Source organism: Conger conger, chromosome 10 (genome assembly GCF_963514075.1).
Source record: "Conger conger chromosome 10, fConCon1.1, whole genome shotgun sequence".
Classification (NCBI taxonomy): domain Eukaryota; kingdom Metazoa; phylum Chordata; class Actinopteri; order Anguilliformes; family Congridae; genus Conger; species Conger conger.
In genome coordinates this window covers 38066159-38092441 of record NC_083769.1, presented here as the reverse complement: position 1 = coordinate 38092441, position 26283 = coordinate 38066159, and the positions used below count along the sequence as shown (strand labels likewise).

The 26283-nt window shown below is 44.5% G+C and overlaps 2 protein-coding genes across 8 annotated transcripts in view; both read right to left on the bottom strand.

Moving 5' to 3' along the window:
- Nucleotides 1–15392, bottom strand: part of gripap1 (GRIP1 associated protein 1) — a 53485-nt gene extending 38093 nt beyond the window's left edge. For both annotated transcript variants that reach the window (XM_061258711.1, XM_061258712.1), the window contains exons 1-12: nt 15122–15392; nt 8346–8412; nt 5211–5272; nt 4719–4745; nt 4288–4395; nt 3490–3646; nt 2918–3090; nt 2095–2143; nt 1361–1431; nt 820–867; nt 615–646; nt 85–132 (exon numbers count right to left, since the gene is read on the bottom strand). In XM_061258711.1, coding sequence (XP_061114695.1) covers nt 85–132; nt 615–646; nt 820–867; nt 1361–1431; nt 2095–2143; nt 2918–3090; nt 3490–3646; nt 4288–4395; nt 4719–4745; nt 5211–5272; nt 8346–8412; nt 15122–15163 — 884 coding nt within the window. In that variant the 5' untranslated portion in view covers nt 15164–15392. The remainder of the gene's footprint in view (nt 1–84; nt 133–614; nt 647–819; nt 868–1360; nt 1432–2094; nt 2144–2917; nt 3091–3489; nt 3647–4287; nt 4396–4718; nt 4746–5210; nt 5273–8345; nt 8413–15121) is intronic.
- A 1060-nt stretch (nt 15393–16452) lies between these two features.
- On the bottom strand, nt 16453–25534 carry mon1ba (MON1 secretory trafficking family member Ba). 6 transcript variants are annotated; one of them, XM_061258432.1, is made up of 7 exons: nt 24568–25534; nt 24109–24165; nt 23833–23933; nt 22920–23531; nt 19607–20399; nt 18694–18841; nt 16453–18122 (listed from the first exon to the last, which is right to left on the bottom strand). In XM_061258432.1, the coding sequence occupies exons 3-7, from the start codon at nt 23915–23917 to the stop codon at nt 17889–17891; spliced, it is 1872 nt and encodes a 623-aa protein (XP_061114416.1). In that variant the 5' UTR covers nt 23918–23933; nt 24109–24165; nt 24568–25534; the 3' UTR covers nt 16453–17888. The 6 variants fall into 6 exon arrangements, with proteins under 6 accessions (XP_061114416.1, XP_061114420.1, XP_061114421.1 ...); XM_061258436.1 differs by lacking the exon at nt 24109–24165 and having other exon boundaries at nt 24679–24721; nt 24916–25534; XM_061258437.1 differs by having other exon boundaries at nt 24916–25534.
- Between the last annotated feature and the right edge of the window lie 749 nt (nt 25535–26283).

Here is a 26283-nt window from a genome sequence, read left to right as displayed (position 1 = left end):
CGAGTCAAGTCGAGTCGAATCGAGTCGAGTCGTGTGTTGTTGTGTCGTATCGAGTCGTCGAGTCGAGTCGTGTCGTGTCCTCACCGGCTGTCATTGTAGAGGGCCTCCTTCTCGCCCTGCAAGCGCAGGAAACTGTAACAGAGAGAGAGAGGAGAGGGTGTGAGGCTGCAGTCTCACACACGGGCTGGCCTGTAAAAGCCCCTCTGTCGGGGGGGAAACAGCGCTCTTGGGGGGGCGTTGGGTGGAGACGGGGCCAGGAGGCTCTTTGCTAGCGCAGTAGATGACAGTGACTGCAGGCAGGATGACGCCAGGCTAAACCTCATTACTCCTGCAGGCTGGCTCCTCAGGGCTGGGGGCTATTCCACCGCTCTGTACGCGCCCCAGAAACCTCCTCCCCATTACCGGGGGGTCCATTCCTCACCTCCCCTGCCCTCCCCCTGACTCCCCTTAAATGACCATTTCAGCTGTAGACTACTGCTCTTTTGTGTGGAGTCCATTTATGTTTCCAAACCATTCAACGGCGATTAGATACGTGACGGCTCATCTTGTGGATTTACAGGTTTAAGGTACTTGTGGACTCCAATGTTCCATGAAACCGGGCTGCCAAAGCTTACCTTTCCTGTTTTTTCTTCAGCTTGTCAGAGAGCTAGAAGAGTAAAAAAAAAATTAAAAAAAAATAAAAAAAAAAAAAAAAAAGAAGAGAAAAATACACTTTTTTCAGTCTTTTTTAAAATCCTACTGTATTTGAGAATATGCCAAAACCCACAATTATAGAAACATAGTTTCATTAATTTATTAGGAAGATGAAGAGCCAGTTACCTTAGCTAGCTCCTCCTGGAGTCTTGTCACGTCTGTTTGCTTGGATGACTGAAAATATAAAAAGATAGAAGCCAGTTTGATTAATTCTTTCACCAGATTCAGCTGAACTACAGCCTGAGTGAGCTGCTTTGAGTGATTAATGTGAGCCAGCATTTTCCACTTCTCACATGGCACTTCTGTTCATTCAGCCAAAGTGAAGTAATGTACAGGAACAGACAGAACACGTACGTACGACATACTGAACAGAGTACTGAAACAGCCCTGAATTTCAAAATAAATGGGGATGACTTGTTTTAGTGGGAAAGAAACTCCGTACAGCAAAGCACCGCATTGGCCTGGATAAAATCTAAATTTTCCCTTTGAAAAGCCACTGGTGTTACAGGGATCAGAGAGACTGGGAATAACTGAAAATCATCTGTTAAAACTTAAGCACAGATATTGATCCATGCCTTTGTATGAAGAAGTATGTAACTACAAACTCATGTCATCTTACCCTGATGGGGGACTAAACTGACAGAGGAGACTGTGGGCAGGACTTTACCTCCAGTGCCTGCAGCTGCCCCTTTAGTAATCTCTTTTCTTCCACCTCCGTGTGCAGCTGCAGCTCCACTTCTGTCCAAACCCAAAGCATTTCAGCATTAAAACACATTTCAGCATTATAACGCATTTCAGCATTAAAACGCATTTCAGAATTAAAACACATTTCAGCATTAAAACACATTTCAGCATTAAAACACATTTCAGCATTAAAACGCATTTCAGCATTAAAGGCCTTTAATTAAAAAAATGTAAAAACCCTTTCAAGAGTATGAAGGTTTGTTGGAATGTTTTGTTTTTCTAAATTCTAAGTCAGCATTCTAGAACTCCACTGCTTTCAGTCACCAGTAGCGATGGTGACATCAGCATTAGAATGCTCAGTTAAGAACATTCTGCTCACACACTCGTGATGTCACACCTTTAAAAGGTTAAATGACATGTGATCAGCCAGTTTAGCTAATTCCTAAATAAACCCTGCGTAATCAGATTGGAGGGGACCCAGCGAGCGCTGAATTATTTAGACGCCCTTCAGCCTGGGAGAGAGGGCTGTAATTAAAGGGAACGTGGCGTGGGCCGGGTGCCAGTGGAGCTGCGGTGTGAAAGCTCACAGGGGCACTTGTGACAGGGCTGATGTGCTTTAATTAAGGGTAATTCTCCCTCCTACGGCCCGCGGAGGACAGCGTGGAGCTGCCGGAGCGGTGTGTGGCGTGTTTTCCAGCGGCGACACGGCGGACTCACCGCTCAGCTTCTTTACCCGCTGCTCCAGTTTCACGCACTTCGTCTCCATCTGTAAAAAGATCAACGACGCGTCAAATATTGAAATAAATAATATAAAAAATAATATAACAATATATAATTAAGCTACATCATATGTCAATCAAACACACAGTGCCAACATTTTCCTCGTCTACTTTATACTGCTAGGCCCTTTGTGTTATTTTTGAGTTGCAGTGTGTGTTTCTGACCACAGGAGGGCAGGAAGCATGTTTTGACAGTACATACACACACAGAACACAGAAAAACCACTAAAGAAGGAAAGATATGAAGATGTTAAGCTAGCAGCTTTCAGAGTGAGCGGAGATCTAGCAAACCGGTATTTATGCTATCTAAGCCAGCTAATCGGAGCTAAGCCAAATTAAACCAAATTCAACCGTTCCACTGTATGAAATATGACTGCTCCACACGTCCCAGCATGCATCACCTGGCCTGATTCAACAGCTAGTGATCTGCATCTTACAGCAAGATACACTAAACACTAACAACTTACATTAGCCAACTAATTTGGCTAAATGATTAATTAAGTGACACACCGACTACCATCTTGATATCATTAGTAAACTTAAAAAGCCATGAAAGCTGGCTCCCAAAAAGCCACGAAAGGGGGAAAGAGGGTTCACTACCTCAGAATTTGAAATGTGAAAGTATACATATATTTTTAAATGTAAGTAATATAGCTGCATATGAAGGGGAAATATTAAGAGCCAGTGATGGCATGCAGTGCTTTCCTCATGGGTTCATGCAACCACAGTGGGATCCCAGAGACTGACTAAGCCCACCTCACCTGTTCCAGCCTATCAGCTCCGCCCTCAGCAGACTCCTCCCCCTTCGGGCCAGCCTCAGGGTGCACCTGGACGCCGTTGGAGTCTGTCTGTCCGTCAGTCTCTGTGGCCTGCAGGTCGTTGGACTCTGCCCCCCTGTGGCCCTGTGCTTCCCTCTCATAGCGTTCCTGCAGGACTGGAGATCACAGGCAGAGGGAGACACCTTCAACCCTCAGGGTGCACAAATATGCGAGTAGAACGTTCTCAACTGAGAATTCTAACACTGATGTCACAATCATGACTGGTGACTGGAAGCAATGGAGTTCTAGAATATTGACATGGAATGTTAAGAAAGAAATTAAATAGTAAAACACCTTCCAAAAAACCTTATCTTCTCTATTTATATTTTGTTGGCATCAAGCTCCGTTATGTGCTCCGCACACTACCAAAAGAGGACAGCAATTCAAATGACATTTTTAAACAAAATAATTCTGTTTAAACATCACAAATTCAAATTGCTGTAGTACAAATACAAGTTATGATATTTAAATTCCATTTACACTGGCACTAATTTCCAGCCATTCACACAACTCACCGGACATCTTTTTCTGTAGGGCGGAGTTTTCTGCCTGGAGGCGGAGCAGCTCCCCATCTACGGGACCGGAGGCGGGGCTAGGGGGAGGGGGCTGCACCTCCCGCCCCTCTTTCAGTCCGGTGTTCTCCTGCTCCAGCTGTTCTATCTGAGAGCACAGCTGCAGCACCGCACGCACCACACACAGGAACACCACACACACACCACATGCACACACACAAACATACACACCACACACAGACACACACACCACACACCACACACCACACACCACACACACACACACAGACAAACACACCACACACAGACACACACACACACCACACACAGACACGCGTACACACACCACACACACACAGGCACACACACACACGCACCACACACAGACACGCACACACCACACACACGGACACATCACACACAGGCACAGACACAGGCACACACAGATCACAGACCACACACCCAAACACAAACAGTGTGCGTGCACAAACACACACAGGTATAAACACAAACACAGGGTGCTATTCAGAGCCTTGGCTTCATCAGCGTTGCATTATTAACCCTCATCACAACACACAAACAAGGAGGAATGTTGCACATATCATATACACAGCATGTGCTTGTCTGTCTTTTTTTCCATTATTTACTTGAATGAACAATAAATATTTCTGAGTGGCCGTGTGATTTCAGCACCTTGGACAGCTCCGGCCCAAGGGTGCTGTTCTGCACCAGGTCTTAAATGTCTTAAATAACAGACATGTCTGTGGTAGTTAAGGTGATGTGGCGGTGTGGTTTCAGCACCTTGGACAGCTCCTGCATGAGGGTGCTGTTCTGCAGTCTGAAGTCGTCCTCCTGACTGTGCAGTTTGCCCTGGAGCATCTCATTCTCACTGAGCAGGGCGTCCACTTCCTGTGAGCGCAGGGCCACAACACACAGACACAGACACAGACACAGGCACACGCCCACACACGCCCACACACGCGCGCGCGCGCGCACACACACACACACACACAGTGACAGTCAGTAGACAGACATTTCATAGTTCGGTGTGCAAGCCAGTAATCAGTTTGGACTGTCACGAATGTATACAGATTGTGGAGACATTTTCCATTCAGAATGCAAGTCAGCGGTCAATTTAGATTATATCTTGACAGCGCATTCCAGCCAAGCAGAGACAAGCATTAATTAAAAAGTCCTCGAAAATTCTTCTCAAAGAAAACTCGCAAACTTACCTGAGCCTTCTTACTCTTGCTAAGAGCCTGTGAATCAAAAGGAGAAGTAAATGAGAACATAAATAAACTCAGAAAACCAGTCACCCGCTCCTTTTGATTGCTTTAATAGCAATGCACCAGACTGAGTGTCTCATTGGGGAATTTCAACAACAGACAGGTCTATGTATTACACTCCTCTCGCTCCAACAGACTGAACATTTCACACATCACCGAACTGGGATTACATACTTTCCCATGAATACTAAAACACTATGGAACCTAGGTCTCACTGACTTTTTTTGTAATTTTGTTAGTTTAAGAAACTGGGTACAATGCATATTTTTAATTTTTTCCAAGGAAATTTTAATCGGTCCAACTAAGCAGATTTGTGTTATCCCTCATTTTCACTGTCAATTATTACCCAGAACGGGGGAGGAGTGTTAAAGAGGCATAGCTGTTACATAAATGCAATAGCTGTTTGTTAATCAATCGCGTACAAGGTTAGCTCTCTACCTTCTGGGCTTTGATGTAGTCCTTCTCCAGGGTGGAGGTCTTCTGACGGATAGCATTTAGCTCTGAAACACAAAAGTAGCAACACAGACTGAATCTACGTCAAACAGCCACAATCTGCCAATGGCCCCCTAACAAACACAGTGCAGGTCCATGGTCTGGAGGAGTGACTGGCTGAAGCATTATCATAACTGACACAGTGCACGTCCGTGGTCTGGAGGAGTGACTGGCTGAAGCATTATCATAACTGACACAGTGCAGGTCCATGGTCTGGAGGAGTGACTGGCTGAAGCATTATCATAACTGACACAGTGCACGTCCGTGGTCTGGAGGAGTGACTGGCTGAAGCATTATCATAACTGACACAGTGCAGGTCCATGGTCTGGAGGAGTGACTGGCTGAAGCATTATCATAACTGACACAGTGCAGGTCCATGGTCTGGAGGAGTGACTGGCTGAAGCATTATCATAACTGACACAGTGCAGGTCCGTGGTCTGGAGGAGTGACTGGCTGAAGCATTATCATAACTGACACAGGGCAGGTCCGTGATCTGGAGGAGTGACTGGCTGTAGCATTATCATAACTGACACAGGGCAGGTCCGTGGTCTGGAGGAGGGACTGACTGTAGCATTAGCCTCTGTCACTACTCATCCAGGCTCATAAGGCCCCACGCTAAGCCTTCATGCCTGTTAGACGCAGGGCTGCGGGATGTGATTAGGGCATAGCTTAGCCTCCAGCCCTGCCTCTCTGCAGGGGGATGTGGAGAGGTGTGTGGGCTTCTAAAGCAGCATCCAGGGAGCTCGACGGAGGATTACTGCGCCACAGAAATAATCAAACCTGAAGCCCAGCCAGACACACTATTCATTACCAACATCTGGAGCACGATACACCTTTTGTATTGCAATTGCGTTGCCAGCATTGTTAAAGGAAATCACGGACAAAATGGCTGTTCGCGTGAAGAGAGACACTGACACCCAACCTTCCCTTTGAAGCAGTAATAACAACCAGCTGATAGAGCAATCATTTCTACATCCAGATAAAGCGGCAGCTATTATAAAACATGCCATGTGTTATGAAATATGCAATGCAGCAGTCAATACAGCTCGAATGCCAGTTTAGAATTCAATAACACAACAGTGATGTAAGCACCGCAAACAAATAAACACCATCCCTGGGAAAAGTCTGTAAAATTACATCAGTTACTGCAGCTTTCCTGTGTCAGCATATGATGTTAGGGGAGGGAGTACAAAACCAATAATTCCTCCCAACATTATGTGGACATGATATACAGGCAGAGGACCAGACAAGGAAAGAATCTCAGTGTTGATAGGACATTCATTCATAGGTCATTCATTCATTCATTACCTGAACCCGCTTATCCTGAACAGGGTCACGGGGGGCTGGAGCCTATCCCAGCATACATTGGGTGAAAGGCAGGAATACACCCTGGACAGGTCGCCAGTCCATCGCAGGGCACACACACCATTCACTCACACACTCATACCCACGGGCAATTTAGACTCTCCAATCAGCCTAACCTGCATGTCTTTGGACTGTGGGAGGAAACCGGAGTACCCGGAGGAAACCCACGCAGACACGGGGAGAACATGCAAACTCCGCACAGAGAGGCCCCGGCCGACGGGGATTCGAACCCAGGACGTCCTTGCTGTGAGGCGGCAGTGCTACCCACTGCACCATCCATGCCGCCTACAGGGGGGGGGCAGTGCGTGTGAATTCAGCAGGTCAGGAGGGTGGCAGGAACAGACCCTGAACAGGCAGAGCTGGAGATGGGAAAAGCCCAGGGGCATCTGAAGGGAAAACTAGAAAACTACACTCACCATCCTCTCTGCACCCAGCAAGGCAAGCATTTCAATCCGGAACTACATATCTGCGCTAAAGGCAAGCTCCAGGGGCAGCAACCCTGATCCTAGAGAGCCGCAGGGTGCGCCATCAAAGTATGTTTTATTGCGAATCAAGCTTCTCTTTGAAACGATCAGAACATACCAAGACATAGCAGTAACAACTCAAAGTAGGTCTGTTATGCAATTTGAAGAACATAAAGTTTCATTTTGCAAGGAAACTTTCCACCTTACCAGCTACTTGGTTGAATATGCAACACATTTAGGTCATTTTCTGGCTTTAGTACTGTGCAATTTTTGAATAAATAATCTATTTGACTTAATTCTCCTTGTGGCTGTTCCAAACCTGGAGTGGTCAACTCCCACACCTCTGGTTGAATTTTTTGCAGAATGACCCCACAGTATAAAACAGGGATGATGAAATTCCGCCGACTGTAGGCTACTTTGAAGAGGACATCTGAGAGTAAAGCAGGGGATTTGATCTTCAGAGGAGTGGCTCAGGTTCCTCTTTAATGTCCTCCAGGAGCGGGAGTATCGCGTGTCTGTGCAGCAGTTTCACTGCGCCGTTCAGGGCACCGGATAAAAAAAACCCTGTCTCGTCCTCCCTTTGTCCTCTGTGTCATGTTTTTCAGGGAGAACTCCTCATTAACACACTTTATATAGCGGGAGAGCTCGACTATATCAGGGCTCAGCAAATTACCACCTGTTTTCAGGAGGCCCTTAGATCCCCAAGCCAGGGAAGAGGACAGCCCAATTAAAGCGAGCTCTCGTAAGATTGACGGAATACTTAATTTACTAAAATGCCGCCCTGTTTTAGTGCGTTCACCTCAGGCAGACATGTGCATCAACCGATTTAACTTCCTGAAAAAAGTGCCACAATCCATGCAAATCGCATCCTAATTGCAATTTTGACACACATCAAATGCTTTGTAAATGTGTAACAGATATTGTGACTTTGCAGCGACTGCTTTTCATATTAAAGACAAAACTTTTGGTGTGAAAACACACAAGTATTACAATTCGGAATATATACTTATACGTGTTCCTGCTGTTATGAAATATTGACTAAAATGAGTAGAAAGTGAATTTTGATTTTAGCTTTAAAAGTGCAGTTGCCCTCCTTTAGTAAACCCAGTGCTTTAGTAGCGTGTGATCTGGGGTTGTTACTGGATGAACCCCCACGAGGAGGGTAGATCTGACCAGGGCCCACACGCACACGCACACGCACACGCACACGCACACGCACACACACACGCACACACACACACAGAGCCCATACCTGTGGTGTTCTTGCGCAGGTCATCTGAGAGCTGGTAGTTCTGCGTCCTCAGCTCCAGGAGCTGGGCCTGAGGGTGGAGAAAGGAGAGAAATGAGAGAGAAACATCAATATTTACAGGACAGCAAAGGTCACATTTAAAGGCCCACACGTATCAGCCTTCTCCTCCTGGTTCTAGTGTCTAAAACACCCACAAAAAATCTGCAAAGAGCAGTGACATAGGCTTTTTGAAAAGTCCCCAACCCTGCCTCCAATTCCACCTCCTGTGGTCAGCTCTCTGTTAACATTTAGCAACGTATCCAGATAATTATGCAAAAACATAGCTCACATGGGAAATTTTACAAACAGCTCAGAAAAAGAGCGGTTAGACCCCAAAACATGCATAATTCTATTGCAATTGTTTTACTTGAGTCAGTATGGAACACGAGTCCAATGCTCCAGGATGATATGAAAACATCAGGAGCAGCCATGTTTAAGCCTGTTACACTGCGACATGCCCACTAGGGGGAGCTGCAGAACAACAGCTCTGCAGTTCAACCGAGAAAAACATCCCAGTCAATAAATAATCAAGTAGGCTACTGTGTTACAGGTTAGCCGGAATCATGGCGCTGGGATTATTTGAGGAAACATGACCCAACCACAGAGTTTTCATCCTGCGGCAGAACAGAAACCTGGTCGCTCCACACAGCCGATCTGCAGGGCTGAAGGGCAGCTATGAGCAGGGGCAGGGAAGAGGGCTCTGTTATGAGCAGGGGCAGGGAAGAAGGCGCTGTTATGAGGCAGCAGGGGCAGGGAAGAGGGCGCTGTTATGGGCAGGGGCAGGGAAGAAGGCGCTGTTATGAGGCAGCAGGGGCAGGGAAGAGGGCGCTGTTATGAGCAGGGGCAGGGAAGAGGGCGCTGTTATGAGGCAGCAGGGGCAGGGAAGAGGGCGCTGTTATGGGCAGGGGCAGGGAAGAGGGCGCTGTTATGAGGCAGCAGGGGCAGGGAAGAGGGCGCTGTTATGAGCAGGGGCAGGGAAGAGGGCGCTGTTATGAGGCAGCAGGGGCAGGGAAGAGGGCTTTGTTATGGGCAGGGGCAGGGAAGAGGGCTTTGTTATGGGCAGGGGCAGGGAAGAGGGCTTTGTTATGGGCAGGGGCAGGGAAGAGGGCGCTGTTATGAGGCAGCAGGGGCAGGGAAGAGGGCTCTGTTATGACCAGGGGCAGGGAAGAGGGCTCTGTTATGAGCAGGGGTAGGGAAGAGGGCTCTGTTATGAGCAGGGGCAGGGAAGAGGGCTCTGTTATGAGCAGGGGTAGGGAAGAGGGCTCTGTTATGAGCAGGGGCAGGGAAGAGGGTTCTGTTATGACCAGGGGCAGGGAAGTGACTGCTCCCTCACTGCTAAAATGTTAAACAGAGCAGCTGCCCCAGTCCACAGATTGGGGGGGTGGTGGACAACATGTGATGTGTGCTCTGTCACACGCAGGGAACAAACAGCTGCTTTTATGCCCCTCACATGGGGAGGGGGGGAGGGGGTGTGGGCTATCGGGGCCTTCACTGGATTTCACCTAGCAACAAGCCTACAAGATTTCCGACAAAATCCCAGCAGCACAGACCTGCAACACTGACTCATCTATCATTGTTCACTATCATTTTTGCTGGCGTTTGCAATCTACCTGTCAACAAATGTGACTTCCTGGTTTATCACTGTTGTTTACAATGACATGACGACAGGAAAATTGGATGCCCCTTGTAGTGATATATACTGTACCAGGGCAACTCTTACAGGATAATGCTGCAGTGTTTCCCGCAGAGGTTTATAGTGAAGGCGTTGGATGAAAAAATGAAAATCGATTTTCTTTCATTATTTTTTTTAAAGAAGAAAGAAATCCGACTGCGTTACAAGGTGAGGTCGAACAACAGAATCTGCTGGTTGAAAATAGCACTGCGCAGTTTGTCATTCAATCATTGCCAAATGGGACCAACTTGGAGGTGAGAGTAAATTATTAATCTTAACTCCATAAAATACCAGCATAACCTGTCAAATATTTCGCTAGTTAGTAAGATAATTATTTTCTCATGCTAATGTGAAACCATGACTTCTGCACATCTGTTTCTCAACATTTATCAGTAGACTAGCGGCTAGTTAGAGTAGGGAGATTCAACTTTTAAAATGAGTTAATTTCTCTCGCCTTGTAAGGAGAGATGCCAGATAAAAATCAGGCCAAAATGCCAGCCTTCTTCCAGCCACGAACAAGCCGAACCAGCAGACCAACTTCACCATCTTCCTCACCCCCTCCACCTCTTCCTCCACGCCTGACTGGGTGGAATCCGGAATGGTACACAGACAAAAAATACTCTATAAGGCCCATGGCCATTCATAGAGGTCCCCTGTACAAACTACAGGCGTGATGCATTAGACTCGCACATGAGTTCAAGCAATCATGTAGTTGTAAAGTCGAAAAACACTTATGCACATGTAGGGCAGTCAATTTTGATATTCATTTGTTATTTGTATATTTTGTGTGCATGTTTATGTTCTGTATTGCACAGTGTATAAAATAAATAAATGACTTGTGCACGTAAAAATGTGTTTGCATGCCTTCCTACACCCCCCCCCCCCCACCAAACCTCAGCCCGACCCCACAGCAAGGTCACTCACTACACACCTTGCACTTACAAAGACAAAGGAGTGTTTGCATAGTGTGCCCGTGTTAATATACTGAACAAACACAAACGCGTCTACAGAACTACGCCCAATTACAGGCTCCCTCCCAACTTCTCAATTTACTTTACAGAAACCTTTACAGACGGTTTGAGGCGAGGATGTACAGGCCTACTGTAGGGGCTGCGAAACAGACAGATGATGGATAAAAACAAACATTACATGGTTACTAACTTTAGTAAAGAAACAGCTACTCAGCCCTGACACATAAAGGCTGATATTGGGGCCTTAATTCCAGCTCCACAGCTGTCCAGAGAAAAGCCTGCCGTTTCCATGGAGATGAGAATAAACGCTCCGACAGCACGCGGGGTCCTCACATGAGAGCCATGTGATTCCACACATCTCACAGACCCAGACGTTTTTTCCCCCGGGCCGATAGGACAGGGCGGAATTCCAGACATTCCACTGGGCCTCTATAGAGGACGGAGTATCTGGGGCAGGTCATTCGAGGCGCTGAAATCATATCCCGATAAATAAAAAAATTGCAAACAAGTTCTGCCACTGAGACTCTCGAAGTAAAGAGACGGAGCCCACAGTGCTAATGTCGGAGTTCTCTTAAGGCTGCTTTTGAAAAATAAATAGCATGTGAAATTATGGAATGTGTTGGACTTGTTGATGGGGGTTGGGTATTTGATTTATTTTCTATGATCTTCTCGACCTGTTGCTGTCTGAGGATAGCTGCAAGGAGAAGGAATTTGGGACAGAGAGGTAGGAGAGAGTGAGACACCTTTTCAGGATAAAGAGTGTCGTATAGTTTAGGAAGTAAAATGCAGTATTTTACACCTCATAAGATCCATAATATCCTATAGTGGTCGTGTCCTTTTGGAGGTTAGATTAGATAAATGTTGTTAGATTAGATTAGAAAAAGCAATGCAGAATGCTACTTTTTGGCGATATTGTCCTCAAATTTGAAAGTGGATTTGTCCAGTGTTGTGACTTGGCTCTATTGTGTATCTAAGCGCATCAGCCTGTACAATAATCTGTATCCAGTCAAAAACAGAAAAAAGCTTTACTTTCACTGTGTTTGGGTTTCTGTAACTTTGTTTTAGTAATACTTGGAGTAATTCTAACCCTTTATGTTCAGGAATAATTATTTTGGGTATATCATTTTCAAGCTTGTGTCAAGAAAAGGTGAGATACTTAAGTGGTTAATAAAAGTGAAAAACCAATGTTCTCAACATGTTTGTGATATTCTTTTACTGGGGTATTCTTTTCCTAGTTAATCACAAAGCTGTATCAGCGCTGGAATTTTACTGAAGATAGACTGTCACCATGGTAATATGCATGTTCATACTTCTCATGAATTACTTACATACTTCTGCAGACAGAAACGCCTTGATAAAGAGACGCGGAAGAGCAACTCTGAACACACAACGCATCATTACTCTAAGTGGATAGGCTACAGCAGTAGAAGTCTAACAAATAAACGGCACACTGAGTGTATGTCATTAAAGTTTCTTAACTGAACATTCTAATGCTGATGTAACGATCACGACTGGCACCTGAAATCGAGTTCTGGAACACTCACTTTAAAAAAAAATAAAAAGAGTTAACGAAGATTTACTGCCAGCCAGACTCGATTGGACAGAAGCCCAGTACTACAGCTGAATGCAAAAATGTATCAGCAGTCCTGAAGATAATACATAACCATGTAACATTCTACAGATCAGACGATGCTAAAGGGGACTAATTATGCTTTTCAAAGAGGTCTTTTGTTGTGGACAACCACAGGATATTTTGCAACGCTTATTACAATTCTGCACATAGGCTATATTGTGCAGTCCACTTTTTCCACACAGAACATTTTATCTCATCTGCAGAAAAACTAATCTTTCTGAAGCTAAAAAATAAATTATACCAGGAAGAATTTTGGAAGACATTTATAACATGTCCATCCTTGGTACTCCAAAATAATAAAGATATCCTGGTATAACATGAAAATGCAAATGGGCCTACTTTAATATTGATTAGGCCTAATAGTCAATCTATTTTGGCCATAAGATCAAGATGATTGAAACAATGTTGGTTTTATGGGCGCTACCATTGAAAAAACACCCACGAAATGCACCACAAACCTTAGCACATAACATTTACTGCAGCAAAGCACATAAAAGCATTCTTCATATAGGTTTAATCGAGCCAGTATACCAATGGAAATTATTTTTCATTCGTTTTTTAGTATTGTGACAACAGGAAGGAAATAAAATGAGCATTCCTGGTAAAACAGCATATGCATGAGCTTGCCTAGACTTGGCACTTTCCATCACAGAATTTCAAAGGGTTTAGTCATACCTGCATAAGCATCCAAAAAGCTCTGACGTGTTCCTCTGAATGTTCCTCTATAGATAGCTTGTGTCGGAGTTCATCTATAGATAGCTTGTGTAGGTTGCATGAATGAAAACTGCCCGGTGAAGGCTGAAACATTCCATCACAATGTTTCACGGATAAAATATGCTTCTGTTTCAAGTTTCAACAAATCTCCAGACTACCTTGCACAAAATGTAAAACATGTACTATTGTAAAACAATACGCAAATAGCTCATCCTCCACTATGAATGAGCTATTGTCAGGGAAATATTATTTTAGTTTTTTTATTAGATACAGCCATGATTCGCACTTCACTCTGGCCACCAGGGACTATTGTCACATTGCACAAATGCACACCAAACCTCTACCTACCGGGATATTTACCGAAATGGCTGTAATGACACCACAAAAGGGTAATTGCAGGGTCAGTTAGCTGACGCATACAATGCTGAGCAACATACAATAGGTAAAAAAAAAACAAAAAAACATAAATGCATCCACAAGCATTACAGAGGCATATGAACTCATAACCATGACACACTTACGCGTATTTGTAAAGGGGTTACGTTATAATAGTTGATGAATGGTGGAGTATCTGCTGCAGAAACGTATGTATTATACGTTTGAAAAACACGAGGCGACATGGGCCAAGAGGCCTGCAACTGGTTGTTTCCATGCCCACAAACAGCGGGTCTCAGGTGTGCTTGTATTAACAAGAACCCGCAGCTCAGATGTACCTGCATCAGGGAGCTGTGTGTTTTGAGCAGCCATCACATTTCCTCTTCACTGTTCATGGATCAATTATACTTATTTCGATCTTTCATTGTGTTTACCCCTCAGATTTTCCTAATAGCACAGATACAACCCCTTTAGCAGCATTGATGATGTAACGATAGCTAGAGCAAAAAATTGACGCCAAAGGCTACAACTGTCAATGCACTACTCCCATTGCACCCAATGAGGCGTTGTATGCTCTATATAAGAATAACAATAATAAAATTAGAAAATGTTGTGCAACGTGTATATATTTTATGAATTACCCATGCACCAACTACAGATGTCACTTTAATGCTGGGGGGGAACATTAGCTGACAGGCTAACGTGATAGCCATCAAGCTAGCCAACTAGCTGACCAGCTAACATAGATGGTCACACTCACTAATGATGGAGACGAACTGGCTGTATTATATTACCTCCGAATGGACTCGGAATCATGAATTAATAAAAGGGGAGAGCTTAGTGAGCAAGTAGGAACAAAACAAACAGTCAAGCAACCTATACATAAATGCTGTCATTTAGCAAAACATAGCCGGTTAGCTAGCTAGCTAACTAGCTATCAATTCATCTTTCATAGGGTGTAAATTTGCTTGTCTGCTAGCGAAAGCAAGCGACTTCAGAGAGCTTCCAACTGGCGAAGCTGCGTCTTTGTATCTTGTCAGTAGTTATTTTAAAGGATTTCCACACTTCTGGTTAAATGGTTTTGCTTTATCGTGACACCGTGTGTTTCATTCTGATTATCGCAAGCTAGCTAGCTAGCTAGCTCACGGTCTTACAACGTTATCAAACATCAGTCCCCTTTTTCATAGCGGCTGACAATCCGCCTCCTTCCGCCGGCAATCTCTACCCGACTCCAAGGCTGTCATTTCGGCCTACTGAGCCTGCTACGGTCTTGATTTAATTTTATATACAACGTATGTAAACCCGATAAGACAAATGTAGCTTTTTAAATGTCACATGAAGACAAATGGCCGTTTACAACAACAATAAAGAGTACCTGCATTCGGTGGAACTCCTCTTCTGACAGTGCCTGCGCCATCTTTACTCGTGGAAACAGGGTAGGGGAACTACCACCCTAAGGTCCTATTTCCAAGGGTCAGATTGAGAAACATGTGAATAACTCTTCATTTCTGATTTATTTTACATTCTTCCCATTTCAGCACAAGACTCCCCTGACAAGCAAGAGCGAATTTATAAATTGATTAAACAGACACATATAAAGCTTTACAAGTAAGGATCTACACTCAGTCATATGCCTATGTAGTATATTCCACTGTAAACACACTGTAGCCTATTAGGCAGGGAGACAGCGGAGATATAAGCCGAGTGCGTTCATCGTACCTGTCCAGCAGAGGGAGATATCTGATGATCGTTTGATTTTTATGGACAAGGCGAATGTATTTACTGGAGGAGGAAAATTGTTCAGTAAATAGAAGGCTCGCGGTATGAAATTCCTTTGTAGTAAACTGGTAAAACAGGACTAGACTACTTGAGGTGAACACAAATTATCTGAGAATAAGCCAATTGTTGCATGAGATTGTGACTTTTGTGTGATGTTTTCTCGTCTGCATTAATGGTACCTACACACGGACACTGCATATAGCGTTATATATATATATATATATATATATATATATATATATATATATATATATATGGTGCATGTTTAAAATATTTCATGTGCTTTGTGCAATAACAGATCCATTAGAATGTTCATAAACTGTGCTCTGGAGAGGTAAGGCATTTTCTGGGACAGGTCATGTGGAAAAATGGCTGTAAATTTCCCCCCAGCCATTACTATCTTAGTTACCAATGTTTTTGTGGGAGTCTCTGGTTCCTTCTCTATCAGACTTCACAAATGAGCTATTGTCAATAACCAGTAAAGTATGAATTGTGGCTACTGTTAGAAAGCAGCTGATTTACATGGGGGTATTGCTCACTGTTGACAAGGATGTCTGGATGTTTTGATGAAGCGGCTGCTATTAGTTACTGACATTATTACTGACATGATTAACAGCTACTGACATGATCATTTACTAACAGCTATTTGACACTGGATACTCAAATCTCATCCTCATCATGTTGTTCTTGAAAGGTTTAAGGATACATACAAGAGTATAGCTGAACTCTGAGCTTCGTAGCAGCAAAGTCTTAAAATTCACACAAATTAATAACATCACACTTCAGTACAAAACCCTAATTTTTAACAGTGACTGCAAAAAGGAGTGACATTCTACAAATAGCACTCCACACAAATGCAATACAACCTCGCAGTCTTTACAGATGTAAAATGTCACCGAAACACACATGAACTGACAGGAATGCATGTTGGGGAACAGGGGAGATTTATTTCAGTAGTCCACACATTCACCATTTACATTTTTACCTTTCAAGCAGGCTACTCCCTGGATTGTCCAAGTCAGGATAAAAGTGAAAGCAGACATTTTGGTCTCATGTTATTGAGAAAGGTTGAAAAGAAGCCAGCGTTATTTCTGAAAAAGGACCTGAAATGAGCAAACATGAGCGTATGCAAACGCGCACATAAGCACTGAAAGCACACGCATATCTGGCAGCAAGTGTGGATTTTTCAGACGTGTTCACCAAAGATTTTTATAAAACTTACAGTGGCGTAGCTGTCATTCCAAACTTAATGAAACACCACGTTTCCTCTCGGACGCAGTAAAAATGACAGACCCAAAGAAATACTCCCATATTACTCCATGAGTACAGTTAAATATCGCTACATTCAAACCCTTTCCCACAACATAAAACAGTGGTTTTAAACTGAGATGAGACTGGAGACTGAGGTCTGATTAACAGGGTGGTGTTCCAAGCAGCTTTCATTCATGCAACCTCATTTTTTTTTCTTCCAACCAGAGGTATAAAGATACCTCACTTTTACAAACTGAAGACTAACATTTCTGCACTGCAGAATGAAGCAATTTAAGACATCATATGTAACGCAGACTCACTGTTCAACAATAATGACAAATTTAACTCAATTTAGGTAGAGGGAAAAAAAATAAAAAAATCACAGGTCTTTCTTTAATGAAGTCCGCCCTCATCACAGCTTAAAAAAGCACCACCTATGCACACCAACAGAATCAGATCAGAACAAATCTGAAGATGTGAAAAGCATAAAAGCAAAAAATGCTTTTACACCACATTCAGGATCTTAAATAAAGATGCATTAGCAAGTATTGCGCAATGGTTTTGTGTGTAGTTGTCTATTAAAACACATAAGAGCATATCTTTTTAACAAAAAAATAAGCCGTTGGTGTTCCCATAAAAATGTTGCCTTTTCTCACATTGGTATGGTACATACATTTTTAAGCTAATCTTAAAGCCTTTATCCGTATTCTGTGGTCCTCGACAGTGAAACCACTGAATACCAGGTGTGAACAGTAGTGCAATTTCATAAAAAATCATATCAAAACAAACCTGAATACTTGCTATAATATTCAACATTTCCAAGGGTCAAAGTCAGTCTTTGAAAATTTAATACTACAAGCTAATGTAAATCGTTTCCATTCACCAAATACCTAGTAAATGCACAACCCGGTCAACTTCATGATGTCCCAACAAGGCTATGGAAGCTTGTGATGCAAATTCCCAAAGGGTGGTACTGTACCTTTTTTTTTTTATATATATACCTTCATACATGTGGTAATCAGCTATTTATCTGTTAATGAAAACAAACCCAACACTGTGGAGGCTTGGCCTGTGATGCTGGCTGGTGTGTGTGGCGGCAGGAATCCGGGGCGCTACAACAGGGACAGGAAGCCATTGTCAGAGCCATCCGGCCTATCAGAAGCGCCCTTGCTCCCGCGGGAGCTCTTGCTGGGGTTGGGGGTGGTGGAGTACTTGGGGGGGCTCCGGATAAAGAGGCGATCCTCTTCCTTCTTAATCCAGCGCAAGAGCTTGGTGATGGCGTTTATGGCCGAGGCCTTTGTAACGAGAGGGCTGAAGCAGGTGTACAGCTCAAACTTACCGGTGACCTGTGAAGGAAAGGACAGGGGTCAGTGCGCCATTCACCTGGAATCAGTCCTCAAACGTACGCACTGCCACGCACTGTGCGGCTTTAAAAAGCAATGCAGCGGCTCATGAGCAAGTCTGTAACGTGACTAAGCCGTTAAGTTTTATGTTCATTACTCTTGTTTTTAACCAAACAGCAGTTTGCCGCTGAGTGCTGGGAGGACAAGATAATAAAATGTATTATGATATAATTTCATATAGTGCCTTATCAGAGTACAAGGTTACTTCGCGAAGAGAAACCGCAAGCACAGTACATACATAAGGCAAGACAGTTACATAGAATAGGTTCAGGAGCTGAACTGATGGCTTCAATCCTGCTTTGGCTGCACTGGCAGCAGGCCTTGCATTCAAATACTTTTTCCACACTATACCGAGCTTGTCTGATGTATTGGAACCACATAAATACTCTCAAAAAGAGAGTATGGTCCTTTTGGTTGGCTGAATGGCACCAGGCAAGATCAATGGAGCATAGAAAGGCATTTGAATCCAGAACATAGCGTGAGGCAGGCCAGACGGAGCAGACGGAGCGGGTACCCAGGCCAGCAGAGTCTCTCTCTCGGCCACGTGGTAGATGAGCTTGAGGGGACGGGAGGAGCTGTGGATGCGGCTGTGCATGTAGCGGTACAGATCCAGCAGCCTGCTCCTCTCCTCCTCACTGCTGTATGGAGCCTCCATCTCAGGACTGAGACGCAGAGAGAGAGAGAGAGAGCACGCATTAACATTAACGAGAGAGAGAGAGAGACAGAGACAGAGACAGAGACAGAGACAGAGACAGAGACAGAGACAGAGACAGAGAGAGAGAGAGAGAGAGAGAGAGAGAGAGAGAGAGAGAGAGAGAGAGAGAGAGAGAGAGAGAATGTTAAATCTCCAGATTGAAACCCACACAAACCCCCACACACAGAACATGTTTACAGGGGTTAGGAGTCTCAGGAGTGAAACCCACACACAGATCACACATTTAACTGCACGTGCCCAATCAAAATGCTTACACTGACAAATGAGAAGGGTTGAAGGGACATTCACGTCATGGAATTATGTGTGATACACACTGTGTCGGCATTTGCACACAAGGTCCTTTCATGAAGATCATTTTTTGCACAAGCTGTTTGCACAAAATGTAGGGGAAAAAGTACTATTTTAAGTACTTTATTTAATAGTCAAGACTGGTATTTTTATCCAGCACAGACTTGTTGGTACTGCATTTTATCAGTACATAAAGCAAAGCATTTTAAACAAAGAGACAGAATGCAGTCAGAGTCAGACAGAACACAGAGTCAGAAAGAAAGCAGAAGTGAAACGTAAAATCAGAAGTGAAATGCAACATGCAGGTTCAATGATCAACGTGAGCCATAGGGTTTCACAGTGCAGCTGCTGTACCTCTCAAACACACACACACACACACACACACACACACACACACACACACACACACACACACACGCAGTACCTGGTGAACTGGGTGAGCTGCCGGTGGTTGTCGGGCACGTCGAAGGGCTTGTACATGAAGTGGCGGAGGTCGGGCACGCCCACCTGGCTGGCGCTGTAGGAGTGGGCCTTGGCGATGGAGCTCAGGGCGTTCTGCGCGCGCATGCCCTCGTCGATCCTGCGCTTGCACTCCGCCACGGCGTAGAAGGCCTCCTTGTCCGTGGAGAGCAGCAGCAGGCACACGGTGCAGTCCGGCGGGTCCAGGTACGAGATGTAGGCGTAGAAGTAGCAGTCGGGGTTGAAGAGCGGGAGGCAGATGGGGGTCCAGATCTCGCCCGCCTGGAAGGCGGAGGACGCCCCGATGAGGTTGAGCAGCAGGTGGAGGTCGGCGGGCTCCAGCCGCGCGTCCTCGATCACCGTCTTCTCCTGCACGATGGTGAGCAGCTGCTGCTTGGCGATGAGGATGGAGAACACCAGGTTGGGCGTGATGGCCTTCTGCAGGATCTGGCTGAGGGAGTCCCTGAGGGCCGAGGCCAGGGGCAGGCAGTGCACGGCCGACAGCAGGAAGCTGGGGTCCGAGTCCACCAGGTTCAGCAGCCCGTCCAGGATCTTCTCCGAGCCGGCCAGCAGGCGCCGCAGGTCGTAGTTCTTCTTGCGCTCGAAGATGCGGTTGATGCTGGCCTGCGTCAGCATGCTGACGATCTGGTTGTACACGTAGAGGAGCTCGGCTCGCAGCTGCTGCTCCGACTGCCTGCTGCAGGACACGGACACCAGCACCAGGGGGCCCTGCTGCATAAACACCACCGTGTGCTCATCTGCAGTAACAGACGGGAGAAGAAGAGTGAGCCATTACACTAACTGCACATTCTTAGGGGACAGAGTAAAAAGGGCACAGCCTATCGATAGTGTTATGTTATGCTACATACTCTGGACTACTACAGTTTCCACCTCTCTGCTTGGTGCGCCTTCACCAATATACAACCTCCCCCAGCTCAATCACCATTCAGCTCTCATGGAATTCGGAGCCCTGATGCTACCCAATCTAAAAGGCCCACTTCATTGTCTTCAAAGGTTCATCTGATTCTACACAACAACCAAGCGTCTTTAAACTGTAAAAACACACAAAGACTGCAGAGTTGTACACTGTCAGGTCACTTAAGCAAGAAAGCCAAGAGACCAAAAGCAGAAAGACTTTCACCACAGCTTTTACACAACACACCAAACCCATTCAGAAATAATGTGCAAAGACATGCAAACTGCCATCGTGTCTATAGAAAGGTAGGAGGACTGAAATACAAACTGAAACGGTTGACGTTTCCTGTAACCACTGCACTATTTATAATCGAGCGGTCTCCCCCTGGGAACACTTTACATAACGTCCTGCCTATGAGCGAATTTGTCATAAACAACAACCTAATTAGAGCTTCTGTAGGTGGATCTTATTCTCATGTTAGCCTGAGAGTACACTAGCCAAGTTCTAGTCTCTCTAATCACCTTTCCCCCTTACTGGAGGGCTCAATTCAGTCACTCTTATTACATTACATTACATGTCATTTGGCTGATGCTTTTACCCAAAAAATCTGTCATTTGGCTGATTGCTTTTTATCCAAAGCAACTTACAGTTGATTAGACTAAGCAGGGTACTTACAGTTGAATAGACAATCCTCCCCTGGAGCAACGCAGGGTTAAGGGCCTTGCTCAAGGGCCCAATGGCCGTGCAGATCTTATTGTGGCTACACTGGGGATCGAACCACTGAACATGTGGGTCCCAGTCATGTACCTTAACCACTACGCTACAGGCCTTATACACCATGAGAACCATACTGAAACAGAATTGAAAATGAAGACTAATGTAGGCTCATCAGAATCCATCTGAATTTGTTTTAGAACTAACGAAGACTAGGCTTCACAGAGATCTGCATTAGACTGCAATCTTACTGAAAGCCCCATCCTATGAGGGTGATGGCCCACATAAGGTTAAGTCTTCCCCAATCCTCATACTTTGGTTGAAAACTGGAGCACACTGCATGTGCTACCAGTGGATATGAATGTGAAGTATTTTAAAGCAGTAATCAAGTAAATTGATGCAGACATAAAGTAATACTGCCGGTCAACAATAAATGCGTGTTTATGAGTTGGGTATGAGTCGGAGTTGTGTTTATAGTATCTTTGTGGCAGTTTATCTCTAAAAAGTGCTGTACAAACTGAATTGAATCAAAACTAAAATATGCTGCACTGTGGATAAAAACTGCTGACTTGCGGGATTGAGGGAGACTTGCATTCCAGGGACATATAATCTCATGTCTTTATAACTTCCCTTTGACCCTCCATTTTTGTTCACAACTTTGTATGCATTTCAAAGCAAACTCACTTGAAATTATTTGACGTTTTAACAAATAAGATTTTCTCCTACATTTTCATTCACTTTCTTTCTCATCAGGACAGCTCCTCAAAACTGAGACTTTTAGCCAATTATTTCCAACGATGATCATTAGTGCACAGAGGCCAGGATTCCGATAGTTTGACATAGAACATTTCACCCTTTTTTTCCTGTTAAACTGCAGCAGAGGATGATGGGAAGCAGGACACTGCTGTTGTTTTTCCTGTTTGAAATATGACGCTTTCGCCAGTTCCCCAATCGTCAACAGCAACAATACGGAAAGTGCTGTAACATCTATTGGCGTTTCCACATATCTGCAGAATATCAGCACGCGGAAACAAGATCAAACGACACAAAATTCACCTCCATAACACGTGGAACTTTTTCATCAGTTATTTACACTGCATTTTAATGCAGTTTGATTTAACACTCCACTCCAGTTCCAAGTACACCAAGAGCTGCTTTCTTGTTATACTGGTTCTATTACTTGAAGGTATAACTACACAATGGCAATGTTTTATATGGCACCAAATTAACCAAGCCATGCTATTCGAAAGCGAAAGTAGCATTTTAGAGACGGGGAAGATTCAATCACTGCTGAACATTTTGCACATTTCAAACGCATACTGTACAATTCAAGTTCAACAAAACAACCACTGAAAAAGTAGCCATTGGCAGTTTCCATTCAAAGTAATAGCAATGAGCTCTTGTAAACAAACCTGACAATAACGTGCGCAACCATACAAGGCGCATATTATGCGAACCACTAACTTAAAATCCACAAGCGAATACAACGTGGCGATAGCGCAATAATCACAGTGGATTAGTCCCATGAGACTCTGGATAAGTACACAACCTATATACTACTGTTGAGTATACGAGTCATATATAAATCATACTGAACAGTAGGCAAGTGTGCCAATTGGGACAGGACCACAGCCTCAGCAGTGCTCACCGGAGTAGATGGAGCGGATGGTGTTGTCCCCGGTCTGCACGAAGGACACCAGGGCCATCATCACCCCCATGGTGGAGGACAGCGCCTCCTCGTTGCCGTAGCGGGAGTAGATGGGCTTGCCGGCCTCGCTCAGGACGAAGACGTGCTTCCGGTGCTGACGCCAGCTCTCCGCCGTCACATCTTCGTCCTGATTGGACGGCGGGGGTGTCTGCGATAGGCCACTGGGCTCGGAGGAGGGCCCGTCCGCCTGGTCCTCCAGGCTCGCCCGGGTCAGGACCGTCACCACAAACTCGCTGGAGTCCTCCAGGGTGTTGTCCGTGGAGGCCGAGTCGGACACGTCCTCTGGCCGGTCCTCCTCATCCTCAGCACCTTCCGGCCGGCTCCGACCGTTTACCTCCCCCACGCTTACTTCGCTATGATTGGCCGTTCTCTCTGATGGCCCCTCCCCTCCCGGGCCTTGCAGATCCGGCTCCACCGGTCCATTGGTGGAGCTAATAATCTTTATACCCGCCGATTTGCCAGGAAACGGACCCTCGGTGCCGCAGTCCCGATCGCTCAGGCTGGGATCATGAGAAGAAATGGCAGCAGCAGCAGCAGCAGCATCAAGAGAATCTGGAATGCAGGGATCATAATATAGTGCAGGCAGCTTAGCAGTTAGGAACCTGGACTTGTGAGCTAAAGGTTGCAGGTTTGATTCCCAGGAAAGATAATACCATTGTACCCTTCAGCAAGGTACTTAACCTGCACTGCTTCAATACCTAACTGTGTAAATAAGATACCATATTTAAAGATACATGAAACTCAGGTCTCAACTGAGTATGTTTAAAACACAGTAAAGACTGAAACACAGACATAATCACTTTTGAATCACTATTGATGCAGTGCCACCTTTGCTGTGGTTAAATCCTCTTACCGGTCGCATCAGGGCTACAGTCAGACTCTGGATGACTGCACCTCACCGTCTCTGGCTGCTCTCTGTCCTGCTGTTCCTCATCCATCTCAACATCCTAAACACTGAACAGGCACAGATAAAATGTTCAGAGAGAGAGAGAGAGACAGGTTCTTCAGAAATAGTCACTCCAGACTGCATATTGTGTGTAAACCGGGCAACTGGTAAATATTATTGTGAAGACTCAACAACCATGGAAAGTACCTGTCAACCAGTATTCTCACACAAAATGTGTCTTACCAGCACAAGCCGTTACAGAGCTCCTGGGCAAAAGTATAATTCGGCCACACTTGCAACCTGTTTAAATTCACAAATCACTTTTTGCAAAACCATAAACAAAGAAATTACAGCGAATAATGCCTGCCACAATAATGCCAGCGTGTCTTTGTGAAAGAATTTTGAATTACATGGCTTAGCTAGTTATGTAACGTTAGGTTGCTAACTGAAATTCGTGGCACACAGGGCATAACGTTACACCAAAATCACTCCAGTTGTTAAAGAGGCCTGCGAGTTTGTCGGTAAGCTAACAAAACGGCTGGGTAGCAAGCATGGAACGTAATCCAGCTGGCACGCTAACTAACCTAGCTAACGTTTACAAGACAACTCGCCAGCACACAGTGTAAGATTAATTACAGGTTCTGGTCGGCTGAATTATAGCTATATCAAGTATTAGCTAGAATGACAACTTAATTTGCTTACGTTAGCTGGCTAACTTTACACAGCTAAAAATGGGTAACATGCTAGTTGGCTAGCGTTAGCAAAACAACCCCTCTCAGCTTCTCTTCGAAAATGAACTTTCTTGTCGGTTACCTAGTAGCTTTAAATGAAGCAAGGTCTTCAGGGAGAAGATGGTCTAGAACATGACATTAATAGGTTATATTCCATATATGGGATACGGAAACGTCAGAACTGAAGTGTCTTGTGTTTAGCTAGGCGCTAGCTAACATTACCCACTAAGCCAGCACTCAGTTACTCGATATCACCGGCTGTTGCGCCTAGCAAGTTATTTGGTATTGCTATTAGTTGTTTAGCTACAGAATTACTTACCAAGTTGAACAATTGTTGTCAAGCTAGCTAGCGACCCAAGTTTCGCGTTAGTATCTCGAAAAATTGTGTTAATATTTGTTACGCAGTAACGTTACGAATGAAAAACCGCTGCTGATGTCAACAGTACATAATATAGCGCTACAGTAGCTAGCTGATAACTGAATTCGACAATTCTGCTAGCTTGATAGCAAGTAGCAGAGTGTAGCTAGCTAGCTGGCTAATTTAGCTAAGTAATTGAATTACCTTGTTATCGAGATAGGTAGACGGGTAGCTGGTTGAATGGCTAGCTAAAGTCAACGCAAATGTAATGTAGCCTACAAATAATTTAAAAATGAGCAAGGCGGAAATTATGTTAACTTAAAATATAGCTAAATGCTGGAAACATATTGCCGGCTAACTTGAATAGGTAATCGTGTGAATGAAACGAGGAGGAAAACAACTATAACGCTTCGGATTGGAAAACACATCCGGAATCCTTCACGCCGGTAGAACGACAACCTAACCCAACCAATAGGCAGTAAGGTCTCTGGAAAAACAAAAGGCTGGATAGAGAGATTACATTTAGGGGTCCTCTTTGGCTAAACTAAAATGTTCCGGTAATTGCTTACGCATGGAACGGATAAGAAGTTCCGTTTATAGTGATATCATGTGATAAAAAGGCCCCAGTCAAGGGGGAGAATTAGTGGGCGATGTGAGTCACATATTAAAATGGTATCTTGTTACTTGATACATTACGAATAACAGGAAATTAGTGGAAAACATGGATTATTATAAGAGATTAGGAGGAGCCAGTTGGTTTCTCAGTGAGCTCGTACGGAAATCGAAAATGTTTGATTTAATTGTCGAAAATAATTTATCATAAATGTTAATGTACTACAATATATATATATGTTTGTAGTACATTAACAAGCGCTTCATATAAAGTACTGCACTGTGTCTGTCAAATAGTCATACGTCCACTGTGTTCCAGGTTGAAGCGGATACATGTGATTGTTGTCGCCTATTTTGAGTTCCTCGTTCAGTGAACAGTGAGGAATTCTTATCGCAATTTCGGGTGGTTGGTGATTGTCATAATTCTGTTGCCGAGTGATTTATTAGTTATGTAGAGGAATATATCAGCCTATGCCATATGTAACCACACAGTGGCACTGCTGGCACTAAAATTGAGAACTCTCACTTCCTGTAGCCTACAAATAGTTCATAATTGCTCTATTCCAAAATTGCATTTTATAATGCATATAAAAGCAGGGTGGCCTGCTTTTTTGATTTATATTACATATTTACATTGAATAGATTCCGTTCACGCAAAACACGTGAACTGTTTAAATAGTCAGCAGAACCTGCATACCTTCCGAGAACTACACACAC

What these genes read in the sequence shown, in the direction of transcription:
- mon1ba (XM_061258432.1), bottom strand. Translation starts at nt 23,917, where the DNA reads ATGGATGAGGAACAGCAGGACAGAGAGCAGCCAGAGACGGTGAGGTGC. An exon ending in CTGTAGCCCTGATGCGACCG is followed by an intron (nt 23,532 to 23,832) that starts GTAAGAGGATTT and finishes CCTGCATTCCAG; the next exon opens with ATTCTCTTGATGCTGCTGCT. An exon ending in CATCCGCTCCATCTACTCCG is followed by an intron (nt 20,400 to 22,919) that starts GTGAGCACTGCT and finishes CTGTTACTGCAG; the next exon opens with ATGAGCACACGGTGGTGTTT.